The sequence below is a fragment of the Heptranchias perlo genome, chromosome 13, assembly GCF_035084215.1.
Source record: "Heptranchias perlo isolate sHepPer1 chromosome 13, sHepPer1.hap1, whole genome shotgun sequence".
Classification (NCBI taxonomy): Eukaryota; Metazoa; Chordata; class Chondrichthyes; order Hexanchiformes; family Hexanchidae; genus Heptranchias; species Heptranchias perlo.
Window position 1 is genome coordinate 38,783,410 of NC_090337.1, and position 19,298 is coordinate 38,802,707.

At 40.8% G+C, this 19,298-nt stretch overlaps 1 protein-coding gene across 2 annotated transcripts in view; it reads right to left on the minus strand.

Moving 5' to 3' along the window:
- veph1 (ventricular zone expressed PH domain-containing 1) overlaps window positions 1-19,298 on the minus strand; it is a 182,657-nt gene that overhangs the window by 87,821 nt on the left and 75,538 nt on the right. For both annotated transcript variants that reach the window (XM_067994664.1, XM_067994663.1), the window contains exon 6: window positions 2,401-2,621. In XM_067994664.1, the coding sequence (XP_067850765.1) occupies window positions 2,401-2,621 (221 nt within the window). The remainder of the gene's footprint in view (window positions 1-2,400; window positions 2,622-19,298) is intronic.

Genomic DNA, 19,298 nt, shown 5'->3' on the forward strand with positions numbered 1-19,298 from the left:
CAATAAGTTCAGAATAATAAAGAATATAGTCTTTGGCCATGGTCATATTCACATATTCTTATCAAAACAAAGCACTTGGAAAAATACTCTCCAAATAGAACTGTTCATTCATTGCATTTAACTTTTTCACTGTTAGTTCAATTAATTTCAGCCTGTCCTAGTTAGCTAACTGAACCACTATATAACTACATAAAGCACAACTTGCTGCTATATCATTTTTTTTGGTTTTTGATGTTTAACATAGGATGAGTAAGTAAGGTAAGGATTGTCCATAATTATGGTTTGTTTGCTTCTGCACAATAGATCATTCTTGCATTCTCCGAACCATGCATTAAAAATGTTTCCAATAGACTAATCAAAAACAATGCTTCAATTCCAGTCAGCTTAGTAAATGCTATTTAGCTGCTTAAAACCAGCAAACCAATAATCAGTGCACTTGTCTGACTACCATGGATTAAATAAAACATCCATACATGATATAACTGAAGTTAACCAGCCCATTACGCCAATCAATCTACTATGCATTCCTAATACTTCTGCACCTTGAATATTACCGCGTGCACTAGACCATAGACAAAAGGGAAAATGTTTCTTGATCCTTTGAGGTAGACATCAAAGATTTGCTAAACGAAATCCAGTGGAACATACAGAAAAAGTATAATAGGGCCTGCAAATTCCTGATAAAGAAAGAGTGCCACTACATAAGTGTTATGAGGTCCAATTCACAAGTTTTTTTTTAGCATCCCCACCAGGCGTGAGTCATGCATCTGTTACATACAGAAGCTGCTTTTTAAAAAAAAAACAATGCAGAAGTTGTTTTTTTTAAAATTAGATTTCCTGTTGTGTAGACTGAAATATTGGTGAAACGCTACATTCAATGGTCTGGTGAGTCTTTGCTCTGCTGACTTGAATATGGAAGCTGTCAGTGCAGACACTGAGATGTGTAGTTGACACATAGTATAAATCTGTGCTCCAAACTGAAGTTAGAAGTTTTTATTTAAGTACAGAAGAAGGAATATTTTGGGTATGCCCGAGAGTGACTTTTTTACTGTGGAGTTTGTTTTATTGTATTTGATGTTAAATGCATATATGGCACCAGAGTATAAATTTTAATTATTTGATGACATGGAGCTGTGAAATACAATAAGCAGGTTTTCTAGAATGAGCTTACTCAGTTGTGATTCTGTGTATTATATATCAAGGTATGAAATAAGCTTATTTCTACTAAAACCTTATAGTTTCATACTGCTAGTGAGACTTGATACCTCCACTTCTGAACAGGATTCTCTAAATTTTTTAGACTTTCTGGAAGGAGTATGAACAATGTTAATAATAGTCACTTAAATCTTACTTGCGTAGATAGCTACAACCATTGTTAGGGTAAAAAGAACAAAGATCAACTAAATGAAAACATTTTAAAATCATATATATTCTCTCAGTTCTGCTCCTCTTTATCCATGCAAAGTCCTACTGGGACTTTTCACATTTAAAATGGGAACGTCCCCATCCATCTGGGAACCCTAGTGTTTGTTAAGTCATCTAAAGTGGCAGAAAATCTGTACTGCATCCGAATATATTTCCTCCTAAGAAATAGATAGTGATCTTAAGTGGGCTTTATTGTGCTGTGCAGTTGATTTTATCATATATCCTCATGAATTAATAATGATACAAAATCAGTAAACTTTTTTTTTTCTAGAAATATAGGGGTAGATTTTCATCTTGCCGCCTGGGCATAAAGCTAGTGTTGTAGATTGGCCTTCCATTATAGAAATCATCCGATTTTCATATCCATTGATTTCTGATGGTAAGTTGAAAATTAACCCATAATTTTTTTTGGTGGAAATCAAATTCAATCATTGCTGCATTAGCACTTCAGAAAAGTTATTTTCCATTTGTGAATTAATGATAAAGTTTGATCAATTATCTTCAAATCAAAACTTTCTTCACTTGAATATTTGCATATTATGGCAAATAACTCAAATGGATTTTCTTTCTAATAAACTAAAATTGATGCGAGAGTGATTTTCAAATAGAAATCCCGCTGAGAGGGCTCAAGAGCAAAGCCAAAGCAGTTTATAACTGCCATCTGAACCTTAGAATGAAATTATTGTTCTGCAATCACCCTTATGTGGCTATGTTTTTTTTGTCCACATTAGCGTCACAATAGACATTAATGGATAGGGTACTTCATATAGTTGATGCACGATGAAGGGTTAATAACTGAAGTAATCATTGCAAATTTACTGGCTGATAATCTGTAGTGACTATCAGAAACAATCTGTACATAACAAAATCAAAATACATTCATTTTGAATAATAAATTGTTATAGAACCTTATTCTTGACATATACACCTAGAACGAACACACACACATGCACACGTATTATTTAAGTAAATTACCTCATGGTTGCAGTAATGTCTTTCTCAAGATGTTTGACAAGAAGTTTGGCAATTGCAGTGAAGCTGTTACTCATGCAATATATGTCTTTGCTCTGAGCTCCTAGAATGTTGCCAAATGTGTCAGTGATGCTTTTAATCTCTAGTAGCAGGATATGATGAAAACAGTGCTCCATATTTGCCAGCTGGGTCACCAGATAAACCAGGCAGCTCCTTGCCTTATCCTAAGGAAAATCATAGATATGATTTATCATTAGAGCAGGTATGGAACAAGTAAATTTGGTCCTGTTAAATGCAACCAGTCAGGATTGAAAAATAATAGATTGATTTTCTGTATTTTCCCCCACTGGATCACTGGTACTATAACCCTGGCATCTTCTTTGGGTGTATGGACTTGTTGCTGATGAAAGGTCATAGAATAAATGTAAGGCATATATTTGTGTTCTATAAAAATAGCATGTATTTGAAATTTTCAGTAGGAGGTTAATCAAAGTCTGGAACAGTTAAGCTGTCATTTTGATTGTGTGCATCATTATTCCACTTGGAAGGATTCTGGCAATTCCCAGCATGACTAGCTTTCTGATGAAAGGTCATCGACCTGAAATGTTAACTCTGTTTCTCTCTCTCCACAGATGCTACCTGACCTGCTGTGTGTTTCCAGCATTTTCTGTTTTTATTTCAGATTTCCAGCATCCGCAATATATGCTTTTGTTTTGGACTAGTTGCTTACCGTGTAAACCACTGAGCCATCAGGAGAGTAGACACTAACTTCTAAATAACATAATTAGACTGGAATCATACCTGATGAAAACAAACATTAGCTTCATGACAAATTTAGCAAATATTTAAATGCAAGACAAACAAAATTAAAATAATTTTAAAAATTATGTAACTCAATTCTTGTTTCAAATATAGTGCTTGAACAAAGTGCCAATCTTTCTGGTTGAGTTCACCACTTCACTGTTAAGCAATTAAGTTTAAAAGCCTTAGTCTGCTAACTACAGATTTCCTCCTAATTTGCTCTGCTACACATTCTGTCTAATAATTAATTAGATCGTGCTGGGAATTGCCAGAATCCTTCCAAGTGGAATAATGATGCACACAATCAAAATGACAGCTTAAACTGCTCCAGACTTTGATTAACCTCCTACTGAAAATTTTAAATACATGCTACTTTTATAGAACACAAATGTATGCCGTATACTTATTTGGAATAATGCTCTGCTGAAAGAACACTCAAACATGTTCATGAGAAATCAATTTAAAAGCATTTTTTCCAGTAAAATGACCTGGTTGTTACTTGAATAAAGAAGGTAAAACAGAATAATATGCAAGGGGAAAAAGTTAAACATTCAAACAAAAGAATTACAATAATCAACTGCAAATCATTTCTTGATAAACCTGCTTTAATAGTGTAACAATTTTTTAATCATCATGCATAGACATGGACCACGTAGCTGTGTATACATTGACAGCTGCAGTCATAAATCTGACAAAAAGCAAATTGACCAGATATAAAATTGGAACAAAATATATTGTAAGTACCACAGAGTTATTTCAAAGATGTAACCAAAGCTCACAGAGGTTCCGAAGACCTTTTTAATAATAACAACTTGCATTTATAAGAACATAAGAGAACATAAGAAATAGGAGCAGGAGTAGGCCAATCGGCCCCTCGAGCCTGCTCCGCCATTTAATAAGATCATGGCTGATCTGATCCTAACCTCAAATCTAAATTCATGTCCAATTTCCTGCCCGCTCCCCGTAACCCCTAATTCCCTTTACTTCTAGGAAACTGTCTATTTCTGTTTTAAATTTATTTAATGATGTAGCTTCCACAGCTTCCTGGGGCAGCAAATTCCACAGACCTACTACCCTCTGAGTGAAGAAGTTTCTCCTCATCTCAGTTTTGAAAGAGCAGCCCCTTATTCTAAGATTATGCCCCCTAGTTCTAGTTTCACCCATCCTTGGGAACATCCTTACCGCATCCACCCGATCAAGCCCCTTCACAATCTTATATGTTTCAATAAGATCGCCTCTCATTCTTCTGAACTCCAATGAGTAGAGTCCCAATCTACTCAACCTCTCCTCATATGTCCGCCCCCTCATCCCCGGGATTAACCGAGTGAACCTTCTTTGTACTGCCTCGAGAGCAAGTATGTCTTTTCTTAAGTATGGAGACCAAAACTGTATGCAGTATTCCAGGTGCGGTCTCACCAATACCTTATATAACTGCAGCAATACCTCCCTGTTTTTATATTCTATCCCCCGAGCAATAAAAGCCAACATTCCGTTGGCCTTCTTGATCACCTGCTGCACCTGCATACTAACTTTTTGATTTTCTTGCACTAGGACCCCCGGACCCCTTTGTACTGCAGTACTTTCCAGTTTCTCGCCTTTAAGATAATAACTTGCTCTCTGATTTTTCATGCAAAAGTGCATAACCTCACATTTCCCAATATTGTATTGCATCTGCCAAATCTCCGCCCACTCACCCAGCCTGTCTATATCCCCCCTGTAGGTTTTTTATGTCCTCCTCACTCTCCACTTTCCCTCCCATCTTTGTATCATCTGCAAACTTTGATATGTTACACTCGGTCCCCTCCTCCAAATCGTTAATATAGATTGTAAAGAGTTGGGGACCCAGCACCGACCCCTGCGGAACACCACTGGCTACTGGTTGCCAGTCCGAGAATGAACCGTTTATCCCAACTCTCTGCTTCCTGTTAGATAACCAATCCTCCACCCATGCCAGAATATTACCCCCAATCCAGTGATTCTTTATCTTGAGCAATAATCTTTTATGTGGCACCTTGTCGAATGCCTTCTGGAAGTCTAAATACACTACGTCCACTGGTTCCCCTTTATCCACCCTATACATTATGTCCTCAAAGAACTCAAGCAAATTTGTCAGACATGACTTCCCCTTCGTAAAGCCATGCTGACTTTGTCCTATTAAATTATGTTTATCCAAATGTTCCGCTACTGTCTCCTTGATAATAGATTCCAAAATTTTATCTAAAACAGATGTTAGTCTAACTGGTCTATAATTTCCAGCCTTCTGCCTACTACCCTTTTTAAATAAGGGTGTTACATTAGCAGTTTTCCAATCTGCCGGGACCTTTGCCGAGTCCAGAGAATTTTGGAAAATTATTGCCAAAGCATCCACAATCCCGACTGCAACTTCCCTCAAGACCCTCGGATGTAAGCCATCAGGTCCAGGGGATTTATCCACCTTGAGTCCCATTATTTTACTGAGTACCAATTCCTTAGTGATTTTAATCGTATTTAGCTCCTCCCCCCCTAGAGCCCCCTGTTTGTCCAGTGTTGGGATATTCTTAGTGTCCTCTACCGTAAAGACTAAAACAAAATATTTGTTCAGCATTTTTGCCATTTCCATGTTTCCCACCATTAATTTCCCGGTCTCATCCTCTAAGGGACCTACGTTTGCCTTAGCCACCCTTTTTCTTTTTATATAACTATAGAAACTCTTGCTATCTGTTTTTATATTTTTTGCTAATTTATTTTCATAATCTATCTTCCCTTTCTTAATCAATTTATATAGCACCAAGACACTTCACAGAGGTGTAATCAGACAAAAATGGATGCCAAGACAAAGAAGGAGATATTAGGAGAGGTGACCAAATACTTTGTCAAAGAAGTGGGTTTTAAAGGAGGAGAGGGAGGTGGAGAGGCAGAGGGGTTTAGGGAAGGTATTCCAGAGTGTGGAGCCTAGATGGTGCCAATGGTGGGGCAAAGAAGAGGGGCATATGCAAGAGGGTACAGTCAGAGGAATGGTGAGTTCGAGGGTGGGGTGTAGGGCAGGAGGAGGTTACAGAGACAGGTAGGAGGATGGCCATAAAGGCATTTAAACACAAGGATGAAACTTTTAAATTGGGGGAACCAGGAACCATTGCAGGTCAGCAAGGACAGGGGTGATGGGTGAGTGGGACAGTGTGGGATAGCATATGAGCAGCAGAGTTTTGAATGAGATTAATTTTATGGAGGTGAAGGACAGTATGCCAGCCAGGACAACATCTGGAGATAATAAGGCATGGATGAGGGTTTCAGTGACAGATGGGTTGAGGCAGGGGTGGAAGCAGGCAATGTTAGAGGTGGAAGTAGGTGATCTTTCTGGTGGAGGCTATATGGGGTCGGAAGCTCGGCTCGGGTCGCATAGGATGTCAAGACTCCAAACAGTCTGATTTAGCCTGAGACACTGGCTGGGTAGGGGGGATGGCATCAGTGGCAAGAATACGGAGTTTGTGGCACGGGCTGAAGATGATGGCTTCAGTCTTCCCAATGTTTAATTGCATGAAATTGCAGCTCATCCAAGACTGGATATCGGACAAGCAGTTTGACAACACAAAGACAATGGATAGGTCAAGAGAGGTGATGGAGTGGTAGAGCTTGTTGTTATCATCGTACATGTAGAAATTGACCCTATGTTTTCGTATGATGCCGCCAAGGGGCAGCATGTAGTTGAGGAAGAGGAGGGGGCCAAGGACAGATCTTTGGGGGATTCCAGAAGTAACAGTGTGAGGGTGGGAAGAGAAGCCATTGCTTGAGATTGGATAGATAAGCAAGGGCAATCCCACTGAGCTGGACAATGGAGGAAAGGTGTCGGAGGAAGTGGGTGTGGTCGACTGTCAAAGGCTGCAGTGAGGTTAAGGAGGGAGAATGCACCATGGTCACAGTCACAGATGGTATAATTTTTGACTTTGATTAGGACCATTTCAGTGCTGTAATTGGAGAGATTCAAGCATGGAAAAATGGACAAGGATTTGGGAAGCAACAACATGTTTAAGAACATTGGAGAGGAAAGGGAGGTAAGAGATGCAGCAGTAGTTTACAAGGGCAGAGGGTTCGAGGGTGGATTTTTTCAGGGGGGAGGGGGTGATGGCAGATTTCAAAGCGAGTGGGTTAGTACCCAAGGAGAGGGAAACATTTACAATGTCAGCTAGCATGGGGGCCAGGAAGGGAAGTTGGGTGGTTAGCAGTTTAGTGGGAATGGGGTCAAGGGAGCAAGAGGTGAGTCTCATGGACAAGATGAGCTTGAAGATGGCATGAGGGGGTGATAGGAGAGAAACTGGAGAGACAATGTGAATTCAGTGCTAAGGGAGGGGGGAATTTGGGGGAGATTGGGCTTGGTGGGCATGGAGAAAGAGGGGAAGCAGCAGAGACAACTGTGTGGATGGTACTAATGCACTCCTTGCTGTTGTTAGAGATGAGGGTGGAGGGTGCAGGTGAGCGGAGTTTAAGGAGAAGGTTAGTGGTGGAGAAAAGCAGCACCTTGAATTTTACTCTTGCTGGTTTTAGACATCTTCTGAAATCCTTGGATTCTGTACACCTCTTTTTCCCTTTGTCTAATCTCTTGTATCTGTGCTGCTATCAAACGTGTTCCTTTATTGGTGAACTCAATATCCAGCTCATCTTTTTAAAGGCCTAAGGTATACATAAAGTTGGAAGGTGACGTACAGTGAGTTGAAGTGGGGGTGAGAAGATGGTATTGGAGAGGTGTCACAACATGATCAATTGAGAGAAAAGAAACGACTGAGGAACAAGCCAGGAGAGAATGGTCTGGAGTTTTACCTAGGAGATAGCAAGGAATTGCAGTGCAGTTCAGAGCGAATGGGTGGAGGGGCTGTGATCTGATAGGCAGTTGGAGGAGGAAGGTTGGACCTAGGAGTAATTGTGGGGGTTGGAGTGTGAGACCAGTGTAGCTGGAGAATACTGTGTGGGATTGGCATCAATCATTGGAGGGACTGGGGCATGGGAGTACTCGTGGGGTGTAGTGTGAGATCTGGGAGCACTGAGATGGAGGAGGAGTGCGTGGGAGAATTTAGGGGGAGAGGTAGGAACACTCAACCTGGAGCTTGAAGACTGGAATGATTCAGGAGGTTGGGTGATGGGAAAACTGAGGACTATCGGATGTCAAAGATAGGGTTGAGTGCACTGGGGGGGGTTGGGAACGGGAACATTGAGGGGCTGGAAACATAGGGGAATGCTGTGTGGGATTGGAGTGTAGGACCAGTGGAGACAGCTAGGGCATGGGAGGCGTTAGGTGGAGTGGAGTGTGGAAGCATTGAGATTATTGTACTGGGAGAGGATTGGTTTGTGGGACCACTGAAGGAGGAGCAGGGAGAACTAAAGGGTGATAGGGACTGGAAGTACTGAGCAAGTCTAGGGGCACTGGATATACCTTATATCCGAATGTACATTTGGGGTTGACACATACCAGAGATTTTTTTTTTAATACAGCGAAACAACAAAATTGCTCAATAAGGCAATATATTCTTTGGATAATGGTTCCAAAATGGAGCAGTAAAGCAGTGCAAACAATGGAGATAAAATGAGAAAACAACTTAAGTGGCTGCCTGTGGACCTTTATTTCAAAGTAGCAATTTATTCCCCCCAATTGAGTACTATACTTTAAGTTTATACAAATCTCCATTAGGAAGCAGCACTACATGAACCCACATCCTCAAAATAACTGAAGCCTTAATTCAGCCCTTTAACCCACTTGGCCATTGGTCCCAAAATGCAGGGAGGCATAAATATGTGGCTCTCGCCAAAAGTATCATTAAAGGTAACTAGTACATACATCAAGAAATCCATAGTACTTATTGAAGAATGTACAAATTTTCTAACTGAATTAGGCACTTTTTCTTTAAGGATTCATTTATACTGCAACTTTAGAATTGCTAAAGAGTTTCTGCAATGCATCAATGCTAAAATTACACTATAACTAAAAAGTTAGGGGTGCAGTGAGAATTTTTGGAGGAGGTAGTTTCCCAGTTCTTGAATTTCATATCACATGGAGTCTAACTTTAGTACACCATCAAAACCAGGTTTTAAAAGTGTTCATTTAGTCCTTTGGACTGCCTAACTCAACTGTCTGGAGTTGATTTAAATGTTGACAGTGTGGATGTTCCCACTTGCAATCTAAACATCTCACAAAGATCAAAAACGTAAATACAGACGAGAGAAGCCATTTGACTCATCTAATTCATTCTTCCACAGAAACCTGCAGTCCCGCTGTTACAGTATCCAAGTGCCTCTTAAATGTTCCAAAATTTTTGCCTCCACTACCCTACCCCGGAGTCCATTCCAAGCATTAGTCATTCTTTGTATGAGGAAATCTTTCATTACATCAGTACTGGTTTGTATCTATAACCCCTTGTCCTGCACTCTTGGCTTAATTTGAAATAGTGCTTCACATTAATCTTTTTTATTCCATTTAGTATCTTAAATTTCTCTGTAAGGTCCCTTCTCATTCGTCTTCTTTCAAGCTGAAGAGTCTGAGTTTTTCTACCTTTCTTTGTAGTGTGGTAACTAACATTAGTTTTAATTGTCAAAAGAGGGACTCAGCACCTTTATAAGCTCTCTCCTCACTAGAAAGGCTGCAGTTTGAATCAGTATTATAAAAGAAGTACAATATAAATGCAGCACAAGAGTTGAGACTAAAAATGATGGCTTTTTAACAAATAAGTAACCAAAAATTATAAATTTTACTAATTATGAAGCCAATTAGTGTAAGCAAGAACAGTAATTTGTTGTTGGATCTACATATAGTTAGAAGTAACTTCTGTTACATATGATCAATCATTATTGTTAAAGAGTTAAAAGGAGTTAGGAGCTAGACATTTATGTTTTGTTACAGGGCAATTTACATAAGTGAACATTGGTGACCTGGGAATAGATACAAGGCAAAAGTCTAATGAGGTGTTTGGATTATGAAACAAATCATAAGACTTTCACCGTCACAGTTACATCGATTACACAACAATGTTGCAATCAGCTCTCCCAGCAGCTCAGTGAGTTTATCCAACAAGTAGATGAGTCATATAGACAAGGAAAGATCCAGCTTTGATTCCTAGTTTGTGTTGTATTAGCTGTTTTCAGTTCAGGCATCAGTTGGCCTCAATGTTCCTGGGCTAGGGAGGAGAAAATAGCCAGGAATCACTCTTTTAATTGGTATCCACGTCCCGGCTGGAAGTGTATGTGTGGGTGTCAAGGGAGGACAGGATGGTGGTTGACTTAGCTGCTTCCCACTCACTGATGACCCTCAATGTCAAGGCTTACACGTAAATAATAACCACTTGTGTGAGGTATCAGAGCCCAAGAAATCACATCCCAGCAAGGAGTCCTTCTGAAGGAGAGGGAGGAGAGAAAGTTGGCAGAAAAGATAAAACAAGGTTGCAGTACTGGAGTAGGAGAGCGCATCTAGGTTTGGATCACCATGTTTTGCAGAGTTTTGAACAAGGCATTGTGCTCAACAATCCTGAAGATTGGCCTACCAATCCTTTTTTTAAGAAAACAGAATATTGACGGAACATGCGGGATTGATCTGTTGTGCGGGCCTCTAGGATGAAGGACAACACTGCCTTATATTTCTGTAGTCCTTAGGATGGTATAAAGTGTTTGCTTTCAGATAGGTATACTGTGCCTCCCACAGGTATTTTACCTCCATATTTCTAAACCTGCATACCATAGGGATAGAGAGAGGGCTCTTATCCCTCCAATGACTCAGTAGGCATTGTATTGGGTCTAGTGAGAATTACAAGGCTAGTTACAGGCTTTCTGGTTGCCTAACAAAATCAATGTATCAGCATATGCTTCTATAAGTACCTTATGACCAAAATATGTAATTACTTAATATTTAAATATATCTAAAATCAAGATTAAAAAAATACCTCTACAAGGAATGTTATATCTGTAAAAAGTTTAATATTTTTATATTATAAAGAAAGATTTGTATTCATATAACACCTTTCAGGACCTCAGGATGTCCCAAAGTGATTTACAGCCAATGAAGTACTTTTGAAGTGTACTCACTGTTGTAACGTAAGAAATACAGCAGCCAATTTGCGCACAGCAAAGTCCCACAAATAGCAACAAAATAAATGACCAGGTAATCTGTTTTAGGTGTTGGTTGAGGGATAAATGTTGGCCAGGACACTGGGAGAACTCCCCTGTTCTTGGGTGCATAAAAACAGGACTTAGCCAAAGGCAACTGTAATGAGAGCAAGACTCTCATAAATTTGACCAGACAATGCTGAAAAAGACTTGAAGATATTGGATTACAGTCTTTGGATTCAATCTAGTGTTATACCTAATATACACAAACTAAATCCTAAAAATTATCAATTTGCTATGAAAATATAATTGGTTCACTTTTAATAACAGAAAAATTATAGTTTTTTCTAATGCAAAGTGAAAACGCTGCATGAAAAAATGCAGCAAATTGGCTGCAACAACCTTCCACTCATTCTCTACCACCCGTCTCCCAACAATCATGAACACGAGGTTAAATATATACTATACTAAATTTGCCAGGACGCTGTGTTGATGCTAAACAGCAGTCCACCACGAGGCACAAAATATGATGTTTTTTATTGTTAAACTATGGTCACCATCTGTTTCTACTATTATCAGAAAATTGTGAAGAAAGGTTGCAATCATTGCTAAGTGATTTTGATGGTACAGGGAAAAATGATTTTAATAAAACTGTATTGTAGGAACTGTGTGACAAGGAACATCTGACTGATGATTATTTGAATCTAAGATAATGCAAGACAATTTGCTGGACTATAATGCAGCAATGTTCTTTATTTTATAATTTTATATAATTATGCCAAACTTCTGTTTGTGTCAATAGCTTCTCATCAGTCTTCTACAACTAGAGATCATTTAAAATAAGACCTCTGAATTGAAGAAGGAATTCAGAGAAAGCGCCATTTATGGAAAAAGAGAATCTGTCCTTGACTGTACTGTTCTAGTGAGCATACTGTATATTTGCTAAATCATTAATGAACTCAAATTATAGCTTTGCACAGCAGAATCATACATTAATTAATAGCTCTCTATATCATAGCTCTCCATATAATAATCAACTAGGATGTATAAGTCTCCATTTTAATCATTTTGTTGATCTTAGTTTTCTGGTACATTGGTTTTTCATCTTAATGAATGGACAAACCAGTTGGAGTGTGCGATGACTATCTGTGCTGCAGGATGGCCAGTTTGTAAAATTTGTGGGATTAAGACAAGAATGAGGAAGCATGGAAGAAATCCCAACAGGAACAGTCTCACAAGCAGCTGACAGCATAAAAAACTGTAAAAGGGGAGAGCAGATGCTGACCAAAAGTATGCAGGTATTGTGGCATTCAGCTCCTCTCTCTATCTTTTATTAATATTTGGTGCTACCATAATTCGGCAATGCTGGAAACAATATAGGTGAAAATTTACCTCAATTGCAAAGTGAATGAGGAACAAAAATAAATTGGCAGGAACAGAAATATGGCCGAGAGAGATTGTTGATTATCCAATAACTACAGAGAAAAATCAATTATCTTAAAAACTGCTCTCAAATGAAAAATCTCCTGACTGCTCATTTGTCTGAAGCTACCAATGCAATAAAATCAAGTATTTTCCCTTGGGGATTCTTCCACTGCAATGTTAAGGAACACAAAAAGGTTAAAGCTGGAGAGCGCACACATTTCATTAATGCTTTGCCCAGAACCAGCACGTGTGTTACAGCAGCAATTATAACCAGGTTTCTTAGATTCTGGAACAAGCAGATACTAGAACTTGCATAAAACAAATCTACAACAGTTTCATCTAGGGAAATAGATTATTACATGTTTCTATTACACAAGAAGCACTACCTGAATGAGAGTTGCTGTTGTATTCTCCATAAATTTCTAGCCTTGATGGGCCCAAAGTTTCACCCTCTCAAACTACCTCGTAGAATTATTTAATATATGAATTCTACTTTTGCCAACTGTAGGAATTAGGCAGCTATTAAACAAACACTTGTTATAGTGTTTAAGAGCTTTTAAAATAAATAAATAAACAATTAAAACCAGGATTCGATTATAGGTTGGAATGCAGTGACACAATCAATTTGTACGAACGGTGTACAAATTTATTGATCTTTTGACATTCAGAGGTCTAAATATATAGGGTTAGATTTTACTCCCCTTTACCACCTGGTTTCGGGCAGTATTGGAGCAAGATGGGACAGAAATCAGCCAGGCAGTGGTTCCATTGGCTCCTCACTGGTTGCCGCCATTTCCAAGATTTTCCTCTGGAGTCAAAGCGGACACTAGCCCATAACCTCCTGGTGCATTAATGAAGGAACCACAGCCACCAAAATATATTCCTTGAATAATGCCTTAGCAATGCTGAATATCAGGAAAACCATGCATTCCAATGACCAATGGTGCTAAAGACTCAGCCAAGAGTATTATAAATAGCGCACAAACCAAGTACAATTGATCATGCAAGGCTAGTGGGCCTTTTCACCCGAGCTGCTATACACAGCACACTGTTTGGCACAGCCTCTAATGAGTGTACTTCGCTCAATGTTCAAAAATCATTCTTTTAAATATAGGGCTCGTGAATTCCGCATCCCTGAGGTTATCAGCTGTAGTGGGACACAAGCTTGCCCTCTGAGAAGCAGGCCCCTGGTCTTCCTCTGCCACTGCCTGCTCCTGGTCACTCGTTTTCTGCATAATATCCAATACACTTGGCTCTAGCTCACTCTCTAAATCCTCCAGGGCAGATGTATGTGGGCTGGTGCTTAGGAGAATTAGCCTGGCTTTATCTCCACTGTCACACCAAGATAAAGAGAAGACAGATTACAATGTCATTCTTATGCGTAACCTTCACATTTAGCAAGGCTTTTGACAAGGGCACACATGGCAGACTGGTCAAAAAAGTAAAAGCCCACCGGATCCAAAAGAAAGTGGCAAGTTGGATCCAAAATTGGCTCAGTGGCAGAAAGCAAAGGGTAATGGCTGACAGGTGTTTTTGTGACTGGAAGGCTGTTTCCAGTTGGGTTCCACAGGGCTCAGTACTAGGTCCCTTGTTTTCTGTGGTATATATTAATGATTTGGACTTGAATGTAGGGGACATGATCAAGAAGTTTGCAGATGATACAAAAATTGGCGATGTGGTTGATAGTGAGGAGGAAAGCTGTAGACTGCAGGAAGATATCAATGGACTGGTCAGGTGGGCAGAAAAGTGGCAAATGGAATTCAATCCGGAGAAGCATGAGGTAATGCATTTGGGGAGGGCAAACAAGGCAAGGGAATACACAATAAATGGGAGGATACTGAGAGGTGTAGAGGAACAGGGGGACGTTGGAGTGCATGTCCACAGATTCCTAAAGGTAGCAGGACTGGTAGATGAGGTGGTTAAGAAGGCATACAGGATACTTTCCTTTATTAGCCAAGGCATAGAATATAACAGCAGGGAGGTTATGCTAGAACTGTATAAAACACTAGTCAGGCCACAGCTTGAGTACTGCATACAGTTCTAGTTACCACATTACAGGAAAGATGTGATTGCACTAGAGAGGGTACAGAGGAGACATACAACGATGTTGCCAGGGCTGGAGAATTTTAGCTATGAGAAAAGACTGGATAGGCTGGGGTTGTTTTCTTTGGAACAAAGGAGGCTGAGGGGTGATTTAATTGAGGTGCATAAAATTATGAGGGGTCTACATAGAGTGGGTAGGAAGGACCTATTTCCCTTAGCAGAGGGGTCAGTGACCAGGGGGCATGGATTTAAAGTAATTGGTAGAAGGATTAGAGGGGAGCTGAGGAGAATTTTTTTCACCCAGAGGGCGGTGGGGGTCTGGAACTCACTGCCTGAAAGGGTGGTAGAGGCAGAACCCTCAACTCATTTTAAAAGTACTTGGATGTGCACTTGAAGTGCTGTAACCTACAGGGCTATGGACCAAGGGCTGGAAAGTCGGATTAAGCTGGATAGCTCTTTTTCTGCCGACACAGACATGATGGGCCTCCTTCCGTGCTGAAACTTTCTATAATATAGCTTTTGGTGGTAGTGACATGTTAAAATGGTTCAGTATATGCTTTGTTGTATGTCAGCACCTCCCAAACCCGTGACCTCTACCATCTAGAAAGACAAGGGTAGCAGGCACATGGGAACAACACCACCTGCACGCTCCCCTCCAAATCACACACCATCCCGACTTGGAAATGTATTGCCGTTCCTTCATCGTTGCTGGGTCAAAATCCTGGAACTGCCTACCTAACAGCGCTGTGGGAGAACTTTCACTAGACAGACTGCAACGGTTCAAGAAGGCGGCTCACCACCACCTTCTCAAGGGCAATTAGGAATGGGCAATAAATGCTGGCCTTGCCAGCGATGCCCACATCCCATGAACGAATAAAAATAAGGTGACTGAATAAGAGAATATCATGAGAAGAGCAGGCAGAAGCTGTGCTCCCCCAACCCTGAACTGGCAGCAGTCCTCCAACTACCCCTCGACATCATCTATGGCCTACTCTACTCAGGATTTCAAGTGTTTCCTCCTCATGTGGGTTAAAGGATGTATATTGGAGTTCCTCTTCTTGTTTGTATTTCTTCTCTTTTGTCACGGGCTGAGTCCTCCTGCAACCAGGATATAAGTTCCAATTGTCATGATATATTCAATGATATGCAAGTGTCAGCATGCAGCCCAGTGAGTGTGATGATATGTACATGCATCAGACAGCTAAGTTTGATGGGAGAATCATTTTGGCCCAATGCATGTAAGATTATGAGTGAAGAAACACCTCTAGGTGAAGGTTGAGGATGAAAAGTGCACCCTGTTGAGTGATGTACATGTATAGCAAGCACTAAAAGTATTTTAAAACAGTGAGAAGGAGGTAATTAGTGGCATACATGCTTAGTACTAAGAAAATGCAATCATGGAAGTTTTTTTCTTTTTAATGTAACAGATTCTGTGCCATAAAAAGCATTAAAAGACATAGAAAATACAGTGTCGGGATCAGTGAGGAGAATTTTTAAAAATTGCTTAAAAATCACTACAAAACACCAGAAATATGGCTTGGAGTGCTGTTGTGCCTATAACTTTGGGTGTAAATTTATTCAGAACTGCTATGTTAATGAGCTAAGTGGTGCGGACTTAACGCAGCAGCTGCGCAACAATCGAGGCAATTTGCACATAGCAAGGTTCTGGTGCAAAACAGGCGTAAACCACTTACATGCGAATTTCCTCAGAAGAAACGGCGCAAGTCAGCAGGGGAAATTCCACGCCTTTGTCTTTGCAAAGAAGCATCTTGCTTTCCAAAGCTGCAAATCACCATGCTTGCTTCTTTAAACTGTTGCAGGCCTTTAAATCTATAAGGTTACCAGTTTTCCGGCCAACTAAGAGGTGAACTCCCAGCTGCAAGCATTTTCAACAATGGGAGTTTGCCCACGGCATGTTGACGAGGGTAACCCCAGAAACACATAGGTCGGTGACTAAAGTCAGGGGCATGCTCTTCTTGCAGTGCCGATCTTCCAGTTGGAAAATCCAGTCACATGTCCTTTTTCATCATATACAAACACTCATAATTTTGATTTATTAAAATGTGATTAAAATAGTATTAGATAATGTTACATTGCATTATTATGTAACAAGGTTAATACTGAATTTCAATGAGTTAAACTTGTACGTGAACAGCCACAAATTATTCCACCCATGTTGACCAATTTTCATGAACATTTTTTGAATTTGGCAGATATGTCAACACAGTTAAAAACAAATGGCAATGAGAAAAAATCTGTTGTTGATATCATCAGAACTGATATTCAATCCATATGTGAATATAACTTCCATTTAAAGTATTTACATCTAACAGTTATTTCAATTACTTCATTCTTCATATGTGAGCCTAGGCGACATGTATGAAACCAAACAGTGAACATTGGCAAACCATTAAAATTGCGTATTCGCTAAGTAATAATTAAGAGTCAAAATTAAAATTTAATACAAGAGCTGTCTTTGAATTCCTAAACAATTTTACAACACCAAGTTATAGTCCAGCAATTTTATTTTAAATTCACAAGCTTTCGGAGATTTTCTCCTTCCTCAGGCAAATGTTTCAAGAGCTCCTTGAAGCCTACGCATTTATACATATTGAACAATACATGGTGTTTACAGACTGCCCCTGCAACTGCCCGTTGCCAAGGCAATCACCGTGTTCAGACAGAGAGGTGTCACCTGCAGAACCCCCGAATACACATTCAACAAAAAAACAAACAGGGAAAAAAAAACAGAGAAAAAAAAACACAGAGAGAGGCAGAAACATCCGGAAGGCAGAGAGAGCCAGCAAATGACCCATTATATTAAAAACAGATAACATTTGTTCGCTGGTGGGGTAACGTGTAGCGTGACATGAACCCAAGATCCCGGTTGAGGCCGTCCTCATGGGTGCGGAACTTGGCTATCAATTTCTGCTCGACGATTTTGCGTTGTCGTGTGTCTCGAAGGCCGCCTTGGAGTACGCTTACCCGAAGGTCGGTGGATGAATGTCCATGACTGCTGAAGTGTTCCCCGACTGGGAGGGAACCCTCCTGTTTGGCGATTGTTGCGCGGTGTCCGTTCATCCGTTGTCGCAGCGTCTGCATGGTCTCGCCAATGTACCATGCTCTGGGGCATCCTTTCCTGCAACGTATGAGGTAGACAACGTTGGCCGAGTCACAGGAGTATGAACCATGCACCTGGTGGGTGGTGTCATCTCGTGTGATGGTGGTATCTGTGTCGATGATCTGGCATGTCTTGCAGAGGTTACCGTGGCAGGGTTGTGTGGCGTCGTGGACGCTGTTCTCTTGAAAGCTAGGTAGTTTGCTGCGAACGATGGTCTGTTTGAGGTTGGGTGGCTGTTTAAAGGCGAGTAGTGGAGGTGTGGGGATGGCCATAGCGAGGTGTTTGTCCTCATTGATGACATGTTGAAGGCTGCGGAGAACATGGCGTAGTTTCTCCGCTCCGGGGAAGTACTGGACGACAAAGGGTACTCTGTTGGTTGCGTCCCGTGTTAGTCTCCTGAGGAGGTCTATGCGATTTTTTTGCTGTGGCCCGTCGGAACTGTCGATCGATGAGTCGAGCGTCATATCCCGTTCTCACTAGGGCGTCTTTCAGCGTCTGTAGGTGTCCATCGCGTTCCTCCTCGTCTGAGCAGACCCTGTGTATTCGCAGGGCCTGTCCATAGGGGATGGCCTCTTTGAATTCCGGACATTATGCATTCTATATTTGAATTGACCAGTTTTCTTGCCAACTGTACAGAAGCACTTAGCTTCCTGTCCAAAATTCTGCCTTTCAGTTCAGATTGGGTCAGTTTGAGCCTTGAAAACACCTGCTCACACAATACATGCTGCCAAAAATTTTAAAACTATCTAAGAGTTGTATTTTCTGAAATTACAGTAATTACCAACAAGGGTTTGAGGGAACTCCACAATAGTAACTTCGGCAAATTTCAACTTCATAATATTACAATTTACACCTGATGATGTTTCAGGTACTATGGGCTCGATTTTCCCGGGAAATTGCGGGTGCAGGGGAGCTCCGAAAATCTGGGAAATCCCGTTCGGGTTTGGAAGCCGGCTCCAATCTGCCGACTTCCAAGTTCCCCACGGAGGCACCTGTATGCGTGCGGGCATCCCGAATCCGGAAGTCCCGCTGGCAATTAAAGCCGGCGGGATGATAGTTAAAGAGCCAAATGTACCTCATTGAGGTACCTAAGGCACTTTACTTGTGACATAGTAGGTAGTTAGAATGATTTTTAACTTATCTGGGCGGCTTTCCCACTGCTTCTGATTCACTGCACCAGACGTGAAGGCCAGATCAGGCAAAAAGAAATGAAATAAATTAAAGAACAAACCATTGCATGAAGTTAAAACACAAAATCAACCTACCTTTCCACCCTGCTCTGATGTCTTCCTCTCCAATCTTCCCCTCTTCACCAGCCCCCCCCCCCCGATCTCCCCCTCTTCACCCCCACCTTGTCCACCCGATCTCCCCCCCTTCACCCCCCCCCTCTGATGTCCGCCCCCGATCTCCCCCTCGATCTTCCACTCTCCCCCCTCCACTCCCGATCTTCCGT